Raw genomic sequence first — 19,107 nt, forward strand, 5'->3', positions numbered from 1 at the left:
AAGTGTGATCATGGATCTTGTCCATTATAATTGCAGGTATGGCAGTATATGTGTGATATTAGAATGTAAGGATGTGTGACATTAAAATAGGGTCCAAATTTAGTCTGCATACGAAGGCCCCAGTTCTCCTGCTCTTTATTTAACCACATTCACTTCAGCTGAAGTTATCACCTGACCTTGATATATCGTATGCAACCACACAAGCAAGTGGCAAGTGATTTATCGTTATAATTTTTTTTAGTAATAATGCAGTTTCCGTTAGTCTGCATTTTTCTGATTTGGTTGGTGGGTGGGTTAATTTGGTGGCAGAGGCCAGGGTACATGGAGGATTGGAGAACGTGTGTGGCTGCCAGCAAGGGGTGGGGGGTGGCGGTGGTGTGTGTAGACGGACTGCTGTACATGCACAGAAACTAATGAGCAGAAATAAATACGTGTACGTAGAACATTGCTAAAAGAGAAATTTTTATATCACACAAATACTGCCATATCCACAATTATAATGGACAATATCCATGGTCACACGTCAATGAAACCTCCTGTCTGGGGGCGGTCTGCACTAAGGAAGGCTATCCTTAGAGAGTGACAGGTTTACAAAGGAGGAGGGAGTCTGGCTGCAATCACACGCTCCTATCACTAGATGTAGTTATTTGAAATACAAAGACAAAGGCTGAATGTGTAGCCTTAAAATCCGGACTGAAGTACATCTATGTGCCTTGAACCTCATTTATGGACACAGTCAAGATCATAAGTAAGAAATAAACTATAACTTCAAAACCATTCAGGCACTGATAGGATAAGCTTAGTTTGCAGGAGGTTAAGTTGATATTACAATAAAGGGAAAGAGTTTCATCTGATCAGCATTAGCAGATTGGAATTACCACACTCAGTGCATTACTCCCTCCCCTCATCTTGTTTGCAGTTTAAATTTTTCAAAAGTGTCCCCAATATTCATTTAGCATCACCAAAGTCACAAGTGGATCAAGAATATACTTTTAAAATCCCTGATTACTGGACCAACTACAAAAACTTGAGTTTGACAATGCAAAACAACGGCTTCAGAAGAGCGCAACACACCCAGCTACAGCCTAAAGTATTTGTTTTTACACGACAACCACAGCCCAGATTGTATTTAAAATGTGGCTGTATATAAAAAAAAATCTTGAGGTAGAGTGCAGCAGCTTCCTGCCACATTTACAGTCAGTCACATGAATTGTAAATGCTGTCACTCAACTCCAGTGTTCAGCCCTTGACCCGTGGGCCACTGACTGCCTGACAATCAGTTCCTGACCCAAAACAACCCCAGGAGGTCTTGACCTAACTTCGTTCCCAGAATTTAAATGGATACTTAAACAGTGGAAAAGTGATTGTGTACCCATTAAGGCCAAGAAGAATATGGCAGACTTGTTCAATGGTTACTCTGTCTTAGATCAGATCTCCTTCACATAATGTTTTCCATCCGTAAGTATGAAGTAAATGAGGAAAATTGCAAGTCCATTAATCATAATTTTCCTTCAGGAGTTATGCCTTTAGATTATAAAATTACATATGACACTGTTATTTAAGGGAGAGGTATATATCCTGGACCGCATTATGCACTTGGACAAATATGAACCCTTCAAAGGGATTTATGAAAGAAAGACCTTGTTTAACTGTTCTAATTGAATTTTTTTTAAGGCTGTCATTAGCATGTTGGGCAGGGGAGAATCTATGGATGTTGTCTTTGTTTGTGAGAAATTATTAGCGAGAAGTGAAAGTACACCAAATTGTTTGTAAAACTGGGAGACCAGGAATAGGGGAAGAAGGAATCTTCTAAGTGATGATCCCCAGGGATCCGTACTGGGGCATCATCAGTATGTTACCATGTATGTTATGAATCTGGATGAAAGAATGAGGTACTTTATATTCAAACTTGTGGATGATGCTAAATTAAGAGTGCTGATCTATATTTTAAGCTGTCTGCTGCTCCCACTTCTTGGATATAATATTCACATAGGCTGCATTTCTACTGCTTTTTAAATAATGAATGGCATGTCTCTGAGGCAACCCTATAATATAACTGGCATTTATTTGTTCCTGCATGGCAGTACTCTAAAATTTGACAACACTGTGATTGAAAATAGAAGGAAAACGAAGATTATATCAAAATACCATCAACAGCAATCATTTTCTATTCGCTCTTGGGTTGTGAATATTACAGGCAAGGACAGCATTCATTATCTACCCCAAAATGCTTGTGATAAGGACATGAGCCTCTACCTTGAAGAGCTGGAGTCCATATGATATGGATACACCCTCAGTGATTTGAGGTGGGAAGTTCCTGAATTTTGATACAGGAGCAGTAATGCAGGAGCAATATAATGCCAAGTCAAAATGGCATGTGACTTAGAAGTGCTGGTGTTTCCATGAGACCACTGCCCTTATTATTCTAGGTAGTAGAAGTTGCAGGTTTGGAAGGTGAGATTGAAGCAGGCTTGGCAAGTTGCAGTGGTGCATCGGATGTTTCGCACGGCAGCCACTGTGTATTGTTGATGGAGGGATTGAATGTTTGAGGTGGTAGTTAGGGACACTGATCAAATGGGCTACTTTGTCCAGGATAGTGTCAATTGGACAAGCACAATTATCAACTGTCAACCAATTACCAATTCAATACAGAATGACAGAATTGGCTTATTACTTTTATATCATTGCAAATAATCTACTCTAAAAAGCAATGCAAAAAATAAGCTATTTTACCTGATTAGCACCCAGCCCCCCTCCAGAAGAATTGAAAACTGCATAAAGATAAAATGCTTGACTCTCTGAAACTAAAGATTGTGGGTTAACGTCCTACTCCACTATATTAGTTCATAATCTTGGTATATATTTCAGTGGGAGAATCAGACTGTTGGAGTTGCAATGTGATGTCTTAATTTCCAATGACTAAGGTTCTGCTGACTCGTGTAGGTTAGACATTGTGATGCTATTAAAAGAGAATGGGAAGATTGTCTGAACTAGTATTTATCGCTGAATCAAATAACCAGAACAGATTTACCAGTTCTTTTTATCTCACTTCTGCTTATGGGACCATGCTTTATATAATAGTCGGACACTGCATTTTTACCTCATATAGCAACTAAACTCTTAAAGTCATTAATTGGTTGTGATAGTCTTTGGGACATCCAGAAAAGGATGTGAAAGGCACTGTATAAATGCAAGTTCTTTTCTTATTCCCAACAGACTTTTCCCTTCCCTAATGTAGAAATGTTTGATGCTAGTGGTAAAATCTGGATTGAGTCTTTTTTTGTTTTGCATGGCTCAGCTATTCACTGTCTTAACACACTGAGCTATGGGGGAATCTTCAATCCAACATAATTAACAGGAACAACACAGTCGTTTTCCATATGTGTAACGATCTTGCTTTGTTCCTCTTTCTGTCTATGTCTCTCACTATCCTACCACTACCCCCCACCACCCCCCCCCCCCCCCCACCCACCCACTCCGGCAAACCCACCCACTTCACTTTGTCCCCTTGCAGCAGATGCGCCTGATGTGTATATTGTGGAACGGCTGTTTTCCAGCAGCCTAGTGGTCGTTGTCAGTCTCTCGACACCACAGCGGATGAACGTATATCATTTCAAGAAAGGGACTGAGATTTGCAACTACAGCTATTCCAATACCATCCTCACCGTTAGACTGAACAGACAGGTAAGGGTGCTACAGACCAGCAAGCAGTACGCTTAACTTCAGCTAAGTCACCCATAGACAGTAAAAAACATCAGAGAATGAGATGAGGGGGACCACATTCCAATAATATACAGAATAAACTTTGTAACATTCATGCTGTAGATCAGAAGCACCCAATATTAAGTGGTTGTCTTTCTTTCTCAATTGCAAGATTATTTTGCATATGCAACAGTATTTGATCAAACAAAATTAGATTGCAACTTTTGGATACTTTAGTACCAGGTTTGGGAGAGACCTTTCCAACACTCCTCCCCATTCACATTTCTACTTGGCATTGTTCCCTAACAATCAAACTTTTTATTTCTAACTACAATTAAGAACAAGGGAATCAAACCTTATGCTCACCCTTATCTGCATGTTTCAGAGGTAAAGACAAGTGCCTTAAAAGTTCAAGGGCCGTAACAATTAGAACTCCATGCTGTAAATATAGTGCACGAGACCATAACAACCATTAATGCAACTATACAGTGCAGGAAGACCATCTGTGTGACTTCTGACATGCATTACTGAGATCTGTTTCTTGAAAACAGGATTGTGCAATGTTGCACTTCTCTTTTACCCTGTCCCCATAATTTGCTGTGTATAGCATTCTTGCCTCTGACTCAACTCCACTCCAGGACATGAGCATAAATCTAGAATGACACTCCAGTGCAGTTCTGGAGGAGTACTACATTGTCATTGGTGCCATTTTCATTTGAGGCATTTAAATTTGGCCTTATCTATTCTCTCAGATGGATTGGAACATGTATTTGACAAAGAGCAGGGGAGGGCTTCCTGTGACCTGGAAAACATTTAGCCTATTGCACTATTCCATTGTCCATGAACATACTTCAGAATAATTATTGGTTTGGAAACACTTTAGGGAAGTGTGAGATCATATAGAGCAATATTTAAATACAAGTTTGTTCTTTCTCGCTTCTTTCATTCTCCCTACCCCTTTCAGTTATCCACAACATTGAATTAGTTTTATAAATATTAAGCAGTCACCGCACTCCAGGTAACAGCAGGAGTATCTGAGTATTGCTGAAAAAAGATACATTATTTGTCAAAACCCTTTGTCTTGCACTCATCAGGACATCTGTGAGAATAGAAATTCGAGGGGAACAGTAAATTGATGCTGTTTGAAAAGAAAGATTGATTGGCAGATAGATTCTGATTGGTAGAGCTGTTGTCATTGGAGAATGCACCATTTGACGGTGACTGACAGCTAACTGCCTAGCATTGTTTTAAATTTAAACCAGTAGACAAGGCATTGACTTAACAGAAGGATTAAAAATATGTATTTTAAAGGATTCCTTTATGCTGTAAGAGCAGGGGTGCACACTGCAAGTCCATGCTAGTGCTACATCTGAGGCTGTTCCCTATTTGCCTCTTGGTAATTCCAGAGCCAGTTCTGAGTCACGTGTGACTTACAGTTGTCAATCCCCAACATAACATTTAGCTGGAAAACATTAGTTATGTAGATTTAACTCATAATATGTTAGCTTTGGGCTGATCAGAATTGAGGAAAGTACGGCTGTGATTGTATCTGGTTATAATATCCTGCATCTCTCGGAAATTGGATAGTCTAACATAGAAATTACAATGCAGAAAACGTAGCAACAGGGGCATTCATCCCAGGCAAGCTGTGTTGGTGTTTATTTTTCACATAAGCATCTTGCATTGTAACTGAATGCATAGCATCAGCTGCACACCAGCAGAATCATAGAATCCCTACAGTGTAGAAGGCGGTTTTTGAGAACATGCAGACTCCACACAGACAGTCACCTGAGGCTGGAATTGAACCCGGGTCCCTGGCACTGTGAAGCAGCAGTGCTAATCACTGCGCTGCCCGTAATGTGATGCTAATTGACAACTCTTTTAAAGCACAATAAAAAAATGCTGCTTTTCAGTCTCTACAGATACACTGCTGATTGAGACCAAATATTATTGAAGTCCCCAGATTATTATTTAACCCTATTTTCCCGCTGCAGAGGCTGATTGTTTGTCTGGAGGAAGCCATTTACATTCATAACATTAAGGATTTGAAGTTATTGAAAACTATTCAAGATATACCGCCAAATCGCACAGGTGGGTGAAAATTGTTTGAAATCAATAACTAAGTATCTAAAATTCTGCAGTGTTCCTTTGTGTCATTACAGCTATATTATGGCACAATAGCATGAAAATGTCAGAATGACACAAAATATACAAACATAGAAACAAGTCATTTAGCTCAAGTGGCCTGTGCTGGTGTTTATGCTCCATTCACATTTCTTTGTGGCCTCATCAACATTTCCTTTGATTGCAACTTCCCCTAAAACGGATCTAGTTTGGTCCATGTGATAGTGAGTTCCACATTCTAGTTATTCTCTGGGTAAAACCACTTTTCCCTGGTCTCCAAGTTGACTCCATGGACTCTGACCTTCACCATTTACTAAGTGTAAAGGATCGATCACAGAATCCCTACAGTTCAGAAGGAGGCCATTCGGCCCATCAAGCCTGCACCGGCCACAATCCCAGCTAGTCGCTGTTCTGTAACCCCTCGTATTTACCCGGCTAATCCCCCGACACTAAGGATTAATTTAGCATGGCCAATCAACCTAAACCACACAGCTTTGGACCATGGGAGGAAACCAGAGCACTTGGAGTCCAAAAAGCCCACACAGACACTGGGAGGATGTGCAAACTCCACACAGACAGTACACGAGGCTGAAATTGAACCCGGGTCTCTGGCATTGTGAGGCAGCAGTGCTAGCCACTATGCCACCCACCACAATCAATTGACCGATTTGTTTTGAATTGGAGTCACAATTTTTTGATTTTTTTTTAAGTTTACTTCAATGAAGAGAGGTGGCAAATGTTAAAAAGTTCTCTCATTTTTTGATATTGCTCTTAAAAGAAGTAAATTGTAGCAACTTCCTGTAAGTAGTTTTCACCAAGCAAAAATACTGATGAGTTTAAAGCAAAGTAGTTTCCAACAGCCACAACAGTGTTCAATTTAATGCAACAAAAGGACAGTGCATCGCTTTATACATTATTATAATTAGACTTCAGCTGTCTGGGTGAAGTTCTGTGCTATTATTGTGGCCTAAAAGTGAATGTAAAAGGTAAAGAAAAGAGAATTTTGAAGTAGAAATGATCAGGATATTGTTTAATCCAAATTCAGAGCTGTTTTCCATAGATTCACAGCAGTGGTTGTTCATTTACTTTACGGCGTTCTCCTGACCCCACGAGAATAATGTTAATTCTTACCCTTCCTGGCTTCTCTTCTCCCATGACACATGCCCCTACAGTATCTTCTTTGTCAGAATCTACTGCCCCACACACACCCCCCCCCCAGCCTAGATATATCAGCTGGCAACCATTTTCTTTTATGTGAGGGAAGTGGCAGAAGGGAAGACGATGAAGGTAGATGCCCGTTATAATACATGCACAGAAACCAACGAGCAGGAATAAATACTTGTCAGCAGAAAGAGAGACACCTGCCAAGTACAAATGAGAAAGATCGAATATTCACCTACAAACACATACACAAATTACAGATTCACCAATGATCAGGAGTCCTTGGCTTGGTCTTATAGTCACATCGATTTGTATGACCATCACCTGTGATGAAATATCTATAATTTAACGCTTTAGTGAAAGTGGGAAACAGAAGTGCAATTTCAGCTAAATTTTGAGTGAAGTTACAGAGGTGGACTAAGAGTGGTCCTGAGGAAATTCTCGACCATAACCTAGGCTGACACTTCACTGTGTGAAAGCAGCATTGTTGACCTTTCTTTCAGAGGGAAGTGAAACTGACCCGTTCTGCTTGTGTGGATGAATGTAAAACATGACAGTAATTTGAAGATTTTCAGTGGTATTCTCCTGGTGTTATTGCTTGACTAATACAACCAAAACAGATGAACTGGCTGTTTTCCCCACTGTTGTTTGTGTGACCTTGCTGTGCAGAAATTGGTTCCCACGTTTGCCGACAACACATCATTGATTGCAGTTCAGAAGTAATTGGCTGCAAAGCAATTTGACAAAATCCCAAGTATGTAGAGGGTGCTATGCTTGTGTAAATTCTTTCTTTTTACTTGCATTCTACTCCATTCTAATGTAAGACATTGATTGGGCAGCAAAGTGGTTAGCATTGCTGCCTCGCAACACCAGGGACCTGGGTTCGATTCCCGGCTTGGGTCACTGTCTGTTTGGAGTTTGCACATTCTCCGCATGTCTGCGCAGGTTTCTTCTGGGTGCTCCTGTTTCCTCCCACAGTCTGAAAGACGTGCTGATTAGGTGCAGTGACCCGAACAAGCATCAAAGTGTGACGACTCAGGGAATTTCACAGTAACTTCATTGCAGTGTTAATGTAAGCCTTATTTGTGACTGATAAATAAACTCGAGTGTTTCACATCCCACTCTGCTCTGCTCTGACTGTTCACTATTAAGTCCTTGTCTGTGGCACGTTGATGCCGTGCAGTGTTCACTTTTGCACTGCCTATCTCCAGAGAACAATTTAGAAGATATTCATGCACCACTGTGAGCCTGGTGCTTTTGTGTTCTGACTTAATTCTGTTGGTGTCATGGTTTATTCAGTTCACTATTGAGTGTATGAAGGACAGCATCACTAATTCATATCACATACTGAGCATTGTAACACTGTTTTGTCTGTTCCTCCCAGGTCTCTGTGCACTTTCCATCAATCATTCCAATTCATATTTGGCATATCCTGGCAATGCCACAATAGGGGAGATAGTGATTTATGATGCAAATAACTTGGTGAGTCTATACTTTCTGGGTAAGTGAGTGACAGTAAGGGTTGTATAACAACTTAACTGAACATTTTACACCTTGCAGAGAGAATCAATGAGAATCCCTTTCTTCACTTTCAGTTGGCACAGTGAGCTGGTTTAAGTATTGACTTTCCCATTGCAGTCATGGACAGTTAACGTAGATCGGATGGGTCTGATGTTTCCTCTTGACTTTGAAGTCTGACACAGATGGCAAGAAATACTCCATACAAAAGCCCAGTTGAAAAAGATAATAAAAACAGAAAATGCTGAAAAATCTCAGCAGGTCTGACAGCATCTGTGGGGAGAGAATAGAGCCAACATTTCAAGTCTAGATGACCTTTTATCAGAGCCAAAGATAATAAAAACTTTGCCCGTTGAATGGAGTCGAAGTCCAGTGACGTTTGAGACAGCAATTCAAACTTGTGTTATCCGAATGACAATCAAGTTTTGTAGCATGAGCTGGCAATCTGCTTGGGATTATAATGAAATGATGTAAGGTGTCAGCTATGGCTCAGTGGGTAGCACTGCTGTCTCTGAGAGTCACACACCATGTTTTGAGCGCATAATTTATGTTGGTAATTCAATTCATTAAACGAGAGCTTCGACTACCCTCTAAGATGGATGTAAAGAAAAATGGATTAATTCAGAGAAGAGCAGGGAAATTTCAAATATTCATCCCTCAAGCAAAATTACCCATCATTTAACTTACTTATCATTTTGTGTGACAAAAAGCCTGCCATGTTTTCATACATTACAAATGTGACTACACTTGAAAGTAATTAGTGCTTTGGGGCATCCTGCAATCACAAAAGGTGCTACATAAATGCACAATTCTTGTTTACTGCAAACCTGGATCCAGGAAGGCACGGTGGCACAATGGTTATTACTGCTGCCTCACAGCTCCAGAGAGCTGGGTTCGATTCCCAGCTTAGGTCACTGTCTGTGTGGAGTCTGCACGTTCTCCCCATCCCTGTGCAGGTTTCCTCTGGGTGCTCAGGTTTCCTTCGACAGCCCAAAGATGTATGGGTTAGGTGCAGTGTCCATGCTAAATTTCTCCTTAGTGTCCCAGGATTGTGTAGGTTAAAGGGATTGGTGATAATGATGTGGGGTTATGGGGATGGGGCCAAAGTGAGATTGTTGTCAGTGCAGATTCGATGGGCCAAACGGCCTCCTGCACTGCAGTTTTTCTATGGTTTCTAACCTTGCAATATTAACTTCACTTATTAAATTCCCTGCTCTAAACTGTCCACCTCCAGCCGTCTTACTTTAATTAGTTGTCACTTGTAGCTTTTTGATATGAATGTTTTATATAACAGCTGATTTATGCTTATTTTCATCCATCAGCACAGTGTTTCCATAATCCCTGCACATGATGGTCCACTTGCTGCACTGGCCTTCAACTTCGCAGGTTCAAAACTGGCAAGTGCCTCAGAAAAGGTATTATAGAATCATAGAATGGTTATGGCACAGGAGGAGGCCATTTAGCCTATCATGTATGTGTCAGCTATCTACAAATGGCTGCCTTCCAGTTATGTGTTTTTCCTCTCAGCTTTTTGTTCTGTTCCATGTCAGCCTAAATGTTATGGTACCATGATCATTGTCCCAGAAATATTCCTCTATTAGTTTCATTTTATGTTTTATGTATTTATTAGTCACAAGTAAGGCTTACATTAACACTGCAATGAAGTTACTGTGAAAATCCCCTAGTCGCCACACTCTGGCGCCTGGTTGGGTAAATGCACCTAATCAACATGTTTTTAGCAATTTAGCACAACTATAAGCAATTGGTCTTCTTGGATCACCTCAATCCACGGTACCAGAGCCAACAATGCACCCTTTCTTGTTGGGCCAGAAACATAACTCATTAAAAAGATTCTCCTAAAAGATTCTACCCCCCTCTTCTCTTTACAAGATTATTATTCTAAATTAGGATATTAACATTCCCCCATTATCACTATGTAGTTTTTGCCCCTTTTGTAACGGCCTGAATGTACGCTCCTCTGTATTGTTCCCATTAAGTGATAGCTCTCACTGTTCTGGCAGTAAGAAACTCGATTGTTTCTTAACTCTATCCAAATAAATTTTGTCAATGACCTCTCCAAGACATCCTCTTTTTCTTCAATCAATAGTTGCTCCCTTCCTCCTTTTTTCTCTGTCTATCTTTCATATACACCAGTTACCGGATACATGTAGTATCCAGTACTGTCCTTTCTTGAGCCCAGATCTCCGATATCACCATGTTGCTTGTGAACTGTGCATACAGCTCACCAAGGGTGGCACAGTGGTTAGTACTGCTGCCTCACGATGCCAGGAACTCAGGTTTGATTCAGAGCTTGGGTCACTGTCTGTGTGGAGTTTGCACGTTCTCCCCGTGTCTGCATGGATTTCCTCCGGGTGCTCCCGTTTCCTCCCAAAGTCCAAGGTGTGCAGGTTAGGTGGATTAGTCAGACTAAATTGCCCCTTAATGTCAGGGGGACTAGCTGGGTAAATGCGTGGGGCTATAAGCATAGGGCCTGGGTGGGATTGTGGTCTGTGCAGACATGGGCCGAATGGCCTCCTTCTACACTGTAGGATTCTGTGAACCTTGTTTATCACACTCATATTGATTCACATGTATAACTACATGAATAGGCAGAGAATAGAGGGATTGGTGTAGAGGCAAAAGGTCTTTAGTTTAGAAAGGCATCATGTCTTGGTGCAGGCTTGGTGGGCTGAATGGCCTGTTTCTGTGCTGTGCTGTACTGTTCTTTGTTCACAATAAACCTAATTTTGACCCCTGGGCAGAATTTTATGGCCTTTCCCATTCCAAAACCATAAAATCCCTCCTGAGGTCAATGGACTGTCCCTCGCCTGCTCCGATTCTTGTGGTGGGCAGGGAGGTAAAATTCCAGTGACTAATGCATTCCTTCTCATTCTAACCCCATATTGCTTTCCCTGTTTCTTATTTGCAGTGCTATTTGTCTCTTCCAATCCTTTTGAGCCCCTTGTTTCTCCTGTTGAATGCTGCATCCTGCTCCCCACCCCCTTGCCAAATCTGTTTAAACTCAACAGCATTATCAAACTGTCCCACAAGGACTTGAGTCCCAGCCCCTATTGAGGTGTAACCCATTTGATCTCAATACATCCTATCTTCACCAGACCTGGTCCCAATATCCCAGAAATCTAAAACCCTCTTCCTGCATTCTCATACGTAGCCATCTTAGCTGCACATTTATGTGCTCTGCATTGCATGTTTCAATAACTAACCAAAACATGGCACTGGGATTAATCCCAAGGTTTTAGAGGTTCTGATTGCTATTGTCCTTCCTGCCTCCTTGAACTTATTTTTAATTGCTCAACCATCTAATTGTATGTTCCTTGGCTTCATTGGGATTTTATTTTTCTTTGATACATCAGCACAACAAACATCAGGTTGTTTGAGTATATCAAACAACCACCTCTTGAATCAATAGACCAAAATCATAATTTAGATGAGATAAAAACATGTTCCTTTATTTTAAGGTAATTTCCACCCTCTAAGATAGTTTCAGAAATATTTCCCACTCCTTATCTGTTGTAGTTTTCACTATATCCCTGACTGCTGAATGTGTGGCAGTGGGCTGAGTGAACTGCCTGTTACAAGTCTCTGATGGTTCTCAGAAACTGATCACAGGCCTACCTAGAGTTAGATCCTACTCTTGATTATGGGGCAAGAGAATTCCCCTGTGAATGTCGGGGAGGGGGTAGGGGACCTGAGTCTTCTATTGAGGGAGAGAATCTCCTGGTTAGTGTTGGGGGAGGGGGATTGATTCTACCTATTAAAATGTCAGTGTGGAGAGTCCCTCTGTGAATGTCGGGGGGAGCGTGTCTTCTGGTGAGTATTGAAGGAGAGAATCTCTTGGTGAGTGTCGGTGGTGGAGGGGTGGGCGTTCAGTCCTACCTGTTAAAATGTAAGTGGGGAGAGAGTCTTCCCATGAATGTCAGTGGGTGGTGGAGCAAGTCTCCCTGTGAGTGTGGGATAGTTTGTCATTTTCCCTGTTTCACAGTATGTTTTTGCACCGTCGTTTTCAACCCACTTGTTAATGACAGAATGTTTACCTAAGGATGTTTATAGGTTTGATTATAAGTCCAAGCTTCCCATTCTGCAGCAGGATTTAATTAGCCCTGTGGTGCCACACAGCTTAGCATTTAATACATTAGATGCTGAGCAAACTCTTCTATGATATTATAAGATTTAATCTTTTTTACATTTTATTCTGCTTCTGGGCTGCCTTCCAGCCTGTACATCTACTGCTGTGGAGCTAATTGCTGAAAGCACATAAAAATCGCAGAGGGTGGTTAACTCTCATTTCCCATTCTTTATGGAAACATTTGAACTGGGTTCAGCAACTCGCAATGTTTGTTTTTTGCTAATTTGGCATTTCACTTCATACAGTCAGACTTTCATGTTAATAACGACCTCAGCATTTTTTCTGCTCTCTCATTTTTGCTTACATTCACCCTTGGTTTTAGACGCTCGTGTGAATGTCTGACTGATCTATCACAAATGATGCTGAGAGGACTATTATTTTGTTAGTATTATCCAACTGGAAAGGTTTCTTTATTCATTCACGGGACAGGGGGGTCACTGGCTGGCCAGCGTTTATTGCCCATCCCTAGTTGCCCTTGACTTTGTAGCGATTGATACAACTGAGTGGCTTGCTCAGCCATTTTCAGAGGGCAGTTGACTGCAGATTTCCTTCCCTAAAGGACGCGAGTGAACCAGATGGGTTTTTCCAACAATCGACAATGGTTTCTTAGTCATCAGAAGATTCTTAACTCCAGATTTTTTTTTACTCAGTTCAAATTTCAATATCTGTTGCGGTGGGATTTGAACCCAGGTCCCCAGAACATTAGCTGAGTTTCTGGATTAATAGTTTAGCAATAATACCACCAGGCCATTACCTCTATAATGTAATGTTGCAGTGAAAAGACTTGCAGGAGGTTTGGAATAGTCTAGTTTTTGATAAAAGGTTTTGACTGTTTTGAAGAATGAATGAGATCGTTGCTCTTGTGCCCTTTACGTGGTTGTGAATTGTGAAGGTTCACTCAGTCACTCACTGAATGTTCTGCAGGGTACTGTTATTCGTGTCTTTTCTACGCCTGAGGGACAGAAGCTCTATGAATTCAGGAGAGGAATGAAAAGGTAATTTCTGACATGAGTTTGTAAAGTGAAGTGACCACAGGTTTGATGTTATTTTTCTTGTATACTTTTTGTTCCATTCATAAAAGTATTTTCCGTTTTGCGTTCTGGTTTAGTCCCCTCACAGTATACTTGGCCTGAAGAGCTGCACAGTCAGCCCTCAGGCCTCTGGCATTGTTACTTTGTGCTGACTGTGGATGTTGTATCTTTCCCTTCACGGGGAGTAGTCTGAACTAGGTTCCAGTAGCTTCCCTGAGGTGAGTAACTTTTGACCTGGGACAGCCCTGGCCTTGAACCTTCTTCAAGTTGTTCAAGGAGCAGCATGCTTTTATAGCATGAAAGAGATTGCTTTTTGTTTCCATGATGTGGAGGTGCTGGCATTGGACTGGGGTGGGCACAGTAAGAAGTTTCACAACACCAGGTTAAAGTCCGACAGGTTTATTTGGTATCACAAGCTTTCGTAGCACTGCTCCTTCTTCAGGTGAGTCTTCATCAGTCATCTGATGAAGGAGTAGAGTTCCGAAAGCTCATGATACCAAATAAACCTATCAGGCTTTAACCTAATGTTGTGAGACTTCTTTCTGTGCTTTTTGTTTCATTCAAGGTTCTTCTGGTGCCTGCTTCCCAGATGGCAAGAACTGAATGGTATCCGTATCCTATATCAGATTTTGGGTAAGTAGGAAGTAATTATTTGCTGTGCAATGGGTCAGACTCTTTCAGTGGCTCAGAAAATCATTTGGTCAGTAACTGAAAACAGAGAAACCAGTGAAATTGTAGTTTTGATCTGTGGTTTGTGCTGAATTAGCTCATCTTATCTGAGGGTCACGGTAGGGTTACCACTGTTGACCTCAGTGCCCTGGTTTGGGGTGTGGTAAATCTGTTGAGCCTGATTGTCTCATGACCATCCTCACTTTCTAGCGAAGCCCATCGGCAACATGTGGCAGATGTTGGTGCAACACCCACCCACTGGCACTGCGAGGCACACTCAGTCTGATCTCAAACTTTGATCCCAAGGCTTGTTTTAAAAAATGGGTTGTTAAAATCAAGGAGGTAAATTTGCTGCTAAGAGAACAACCTGGGGACATTTCAAAGGTAATCAACCACCATTGGAGGTTCTGGGACCCCTGCTGTGCCCCAGCAGATTGTGGGCAAAATATTCCATTCTGTGCACAGAGTGCTGGGTAAGGTGAGAAAACTGGCATGTAGCTCACAGCTAGGTCTTCTCTCCAGATAACTAGCATTCTGAGCAACAGAATTCTGAAGGTGTGGCCAACCCTAGTAGGTTGGGGCCAGAAAGAGTTAATGATCAAGAGAAAAGGGCGTCTTGATCTCCATTAGAAAAACCTATCCCTCCCCCCCACCTTCCCCAACCTACGGACGTGAAGAATCCCCACTCTCTCTCCACAGCTGATGAGGGGAACTCCTCCCTCAATACAGCTCCCTAGAGATTCCTCCCTACCCCCAGCACTGCCAGGATCCCAGGGGATTTGTCAGGGTGCTGGAGCAGTCCCAGGGTACTGCCCAAGTATGCACCTCTCACCCTGGGGGCATATTTTCCTGCGCATCTCCAATGGCCTCTTTCTGCCGGGTTCCCAGGTTTTGAAAACCATTTTGTACACTTCGTCAATGGAGGAATTGTGTGTGTGCATGCCTGTGTCATTATTGAACCATTGAAACTCTACAGAAGGCAATTCAGCCCATCAAGTCTGCACCGACAACAATCCCCCCCAGGCCCTATCCCCATAATCCCACATATTTATCCTTTAATCCCTCTAACCTACGCATCCCAGGACATTAAGGGACAATTTAGCATGGCCAGTGCATCTAACTCATGCATCTTTGGACTCTGGGAGGAAACCCCCAGAGCACCGAGATAAATCCAAGCAGACATGGGGAGAATGTGCAGACTCTGCACAGACAGTGACCCTGGAGCTTTGAGGCAGCAGTGCTAACCACTGTGACACCATGCCATGCATGGGGAACCCGGACACAAAACTGTGGCACACGTACCAGCTCCCACCAACTGTAGATCGAGAGGTTTTATAAAGGTGGAATGGGTAAATATTTCCCATGGAATCTGTGGAATGTCCAAACGCAGCCCACTCTTTACCCTAGAGGGATTCACAGGAGATTCATTATGGCCTCAATAGCAGAATTCAGAAAAGTATTACAAATGCATGCCAACCCACAGATTGTACCCTAAGTTTTAGAGCTTGTACAGGAATCACAGCCCTTTCCCTTACTGCCCCAGGTATTTTGGGGAAGGGTTAGTTTGAAGCTGGCATCATTGAAGAGAGTAATTTCATTCAGTACCATTTTCGTGCCCTTTATCTGAACCGTGTTATGATACTGATACGCTTTAATTTTTCTTCTGCAACAGGTACGTAAATATTGGCTCCCTGGCTTTCAGCCGAGACTCTCAGTTCCTGTCAGCATCAAGCAATACAGAAACTGTTCACATCTTCAAACTTGAACAGCCCAGCCAGAGGTATGGTAACCCCTCAATATATTCCCTGCTAAGAATGGACTAACCATTTGCATTACTTCCTGTTGGGCAGTTTGACTGCTGGTGAGGGTCAAGCTCAGACTGCGAAAAGGTGTTCTTTCAGCTTAAGCTTTGCTATATAAATTCAGGTAACTTATGCCTGACTCACTCATTCTGTCTTCTTGTTTACACCATGTCTCCAGATTCCCTGCCTCTCAATCTTAGTAGAAAAGCAGAGTTGCATCAGACTGTAAAAGTAGTCAATCACAGTATCTGGCTACTTTAATCAAGAAAGTACTAGCATATGTATTCTGGGAATTAACATGAGATTACTTAATAGAAAGATTAAGCAAAAATGAACTCTTGGCAAAACCATCTGAGCCTCAAGTTGTTTTCCCGGTGTTCTGCAAGACTAACTGTTTAAGCACTGACTGTATACGCTAGTTATCTTGCTCAATACTGGCAATATAAGTGAGGGAGATCTGTATTGTACATCTGTGAAGATATAGGTGAGGCAAAGGAGTATTGTATTATGGTCAATCTTTTCATTTTTAATTAGTGTTTTATTCTTTTGTTAAAAGTTAATTGGCCGCCCTGTGACTGTTCATCCATCTGTTTAAACAAGTGGATCAGTTGTCATTAGGGGAGCATTTAAGGAACATTGACTATAGTATCATACGAACATATGAATTAGGAGCTGGAATAGACCATTTGGCCCTTCAAGTCTGCTCTGCCATTTGTTCAGATCACAGCTAACCTGGTTCTCTTGACTCATTCCTGGGATGGGTTGAAAGGCTGATCCTATGAAGAAAAGATGAACAGGTTGAACCTGTCCATATTGAGGTTTGGAAGGACGGAAGGTGACCATATTGAAATGCATAAGATCCTGAAGTGACTTGTCAGGGCAAGTTTCTTGAGATGGATAGAAAGCTGGTTCGTAGATAGGAAGCAAAAAGTTTGATTTAATTTATTATTGTCACATTTATTAGTGTATACTGAAAAGTATTGTTTCTTGCACGCTATACAGACAAAGCATACCATTCATAGAGAAGGAAAGAAGGGAGTGCAGAATGTAGTGTTACCATCATAGCTAGGGTATAGAGGAAGATCAACTTAATGTGAGGTAGGTCCATTCAAAAGTCTGATGGCAACAGGGAAGAAGCTGTGCTTGAATCGGTTGGTACATGACCTTAAAGTTTAGTATCTTTTTCCTGACAGAAGAAGGTGGAGGAGAAAATGTCTAGGGTGTGTGGGGTCCTTAATTATGCTAACTGCTTTTCTGAGACAGCAGGAAGTGTAGACAGAGTCAATGGATGAGGGGCTGGTTTGTGTGATGGACTGTGCGTCATTCATGACCCACCATAGCTCCTTGTGGTCTTGGCAGAGCAGGAGCCATACCAAGCTGTGATACAAACAAAATGTTTTCTATAGTGCATCTGTAAAAGTTGGTGGGAGTCGTTGCTGGCATGCCAAATTTCCGTACTCTTTTGAGAAAGTGGAAGCGTTAGTGGGCTTTCTTAACTATAGTGTTGGTGTGGGGGGAACCAGGGCAGGTTGTTGGTGATCTAGACACTAAGAACTTGAAGCTTGCGACCATTTCTACTTCGTCCCCATTAGTGTAGACAGAGGCATGTTCTCCACTGCACTTCTTGAAGTTGATAACTAACTCTTTCATTTTGTTGACATTAAGAGAGAGATTATTGTTGCTGCACCAGTTCCCAGATTCTCTATCTCATTCCTGTACTTGGTCTTGTTGTTTGAGTTCTGACCCACTACAGTGGTGTCGTCAGCAAACTTGAAAATTGAGTTGATGGGTAATTTGACCACACAGTCATAGATGTATTAGGAGTATAGTAGGGGGTTAAGGACACAGCCTTTTGGAGCACCAGCACAGAGGATGATTGTGGAGGAGGTGTTGTTGCCTATCCTTACTGATTATGGTCTGTGGATTAGGAAGTTCAGGATGTATATACTGGATATGTTGCTGAATACTAGCTATGTAAGTGAGAGAGATTATGAAGAAAGAATAAACAGGTTGAACCTGTCCATATTGAGATTTGGAAGAATGAGAGGTGCTCATATTGAAATGCATAAGGTCCTGATGGGAGTTGACAGGGCAAGTGTCTTGAGATGTATAGAAAGTTGGTTAGCAGATAGGAATCAAAGAGTTGGCATGAATGGGTCTTTTTCTGATTGGCAGGCAGTGACTAGTGAGGTGCCATGGGGATCCTAGGACCCTAACTGTTCACGTTTATATATGAATGATGTTGAAGAGGGAACTAAATGTATTATCTCCAGATTTGTAGGAGGGTGTGCTGTGAGGAGGATGCAGAGATGCTTCAGCATGATTTGGACAGGCTGAGTGAGGGGGCATATACATGGCAGATGCAGTATAATGTGGATAAATATGAGGTTATCTACTTTGATAGTAAAATATTGTATAGGATATAAGCCAAGATATTAGCAAGGCTCCACATGCTGATTGGTGAGAGAAGTAAAAGCCCAAGTGATCCAAGAGCAAATAACAAGTTGGATTCAAAATTGGTTCATTGGTGCAACACAAGGGAAATGGTTGACTGCTGTATTTGTGACTGGATGACTGTTTTCAGTGAGAATCATGATGTGGAGATGCCGACATTGGACTGGGGTAAACACAGTAAGAAGCCTCACAACACCAGGTTAAAGTCCAGCAGGTTTATTTGGTAGCAAACGCCACTACATTTCAGAGTGCTGCTCCTTTGTCAGGTGAGCGGGGAGTTCTGATCACCAATGTTCAGCAATGATCAGAACTCCCCATTCACCTGACGAAGGAGCAGCGCTCCAAAAGCTAGTGGTGTTTACTACCAAGTAAACCTGGTACTGAGAGACTTCTTCCAGTGGGAATCTGCAGGGCTCAGTACTGGGTTCCTTTCTTTTTGTGGGCATATATAAATAATTTAGACTTGAAAGAAGGGAGCATTGTTAGGAAATTTGCAGAT

At 41.8% G+C, this 19,107-nt stretch overlaps 2 protein-coding genes across 6 annotated transcripts in view; one reads left to right on the plus strand and one right to left on the minus strand.

The window, feature by feature from the left end:
• Nucleotides 1-19,107, minus strand: part of gna13a (guanine nucleotide binding protein (G protein), alpha 13a) — a 464,418-nt gene that overhangs the window by 86,489 nt on the left and 358,822 nt on the right. The window lies entirely within an intron of this gene.
• wipi1 (WD repeat domain, phosphoinositide interacting 1) overlaps nt 1-19,107 on the plus strand; it is an 80,677-nt gene that overhangs the window by 36,728 nt on the left and 24,842 nt on the right. For all 5 annotated transcript variants that reach the window (XR_013889183.1, XM_080209555.1, XM_080209553.1 and 2 more), the window contains exons 3-8: nt 3,515-3,684; nt 5,697-5,793; nt 8,372-8,469; nt 9,828-9,920; nt 13,577-13,647; nt 16,025-16,132. Coding sequence is in view for 4 of the 5 variants with exons in the window: in XM_080209555.1 (XP_080065681.1) it covers nt 3,515-3,684; nt 5,697-5,793; nt 8,372-8,469; nt 9,828-9,920; nt 13,577-13,647; nt 16,025-16,132 (637 nt within the window). In the remaining variant the exon portion in view is untranslated. The remainder of the gene's footprint in view (nt 1-3,514; nt 3,685-5,696; nt 5,794-8,371; nt 8,470-9,827; nt 9,921-13,576; nt 13,648-16,024; nt 16,133-19,107) is intronic.

Source organism: Carcharhinus amblyrhynchos, chromosome 21 (genome assembly GCF_965287045.1).
Source record: "Carcharhinus amblyrhynchos chromosome 21, sCarAmb.v2.hapA, whole genome shotgun sequence".
In the NCBI taxonomy this organism is placed as follows: Eukaryota; Metazoa; Chordata; class Chondrichthyes; order Carcharhiniformes; family Carcharhinidae; genus Carcharhinus; species Carcharhinus amblyrhynchos.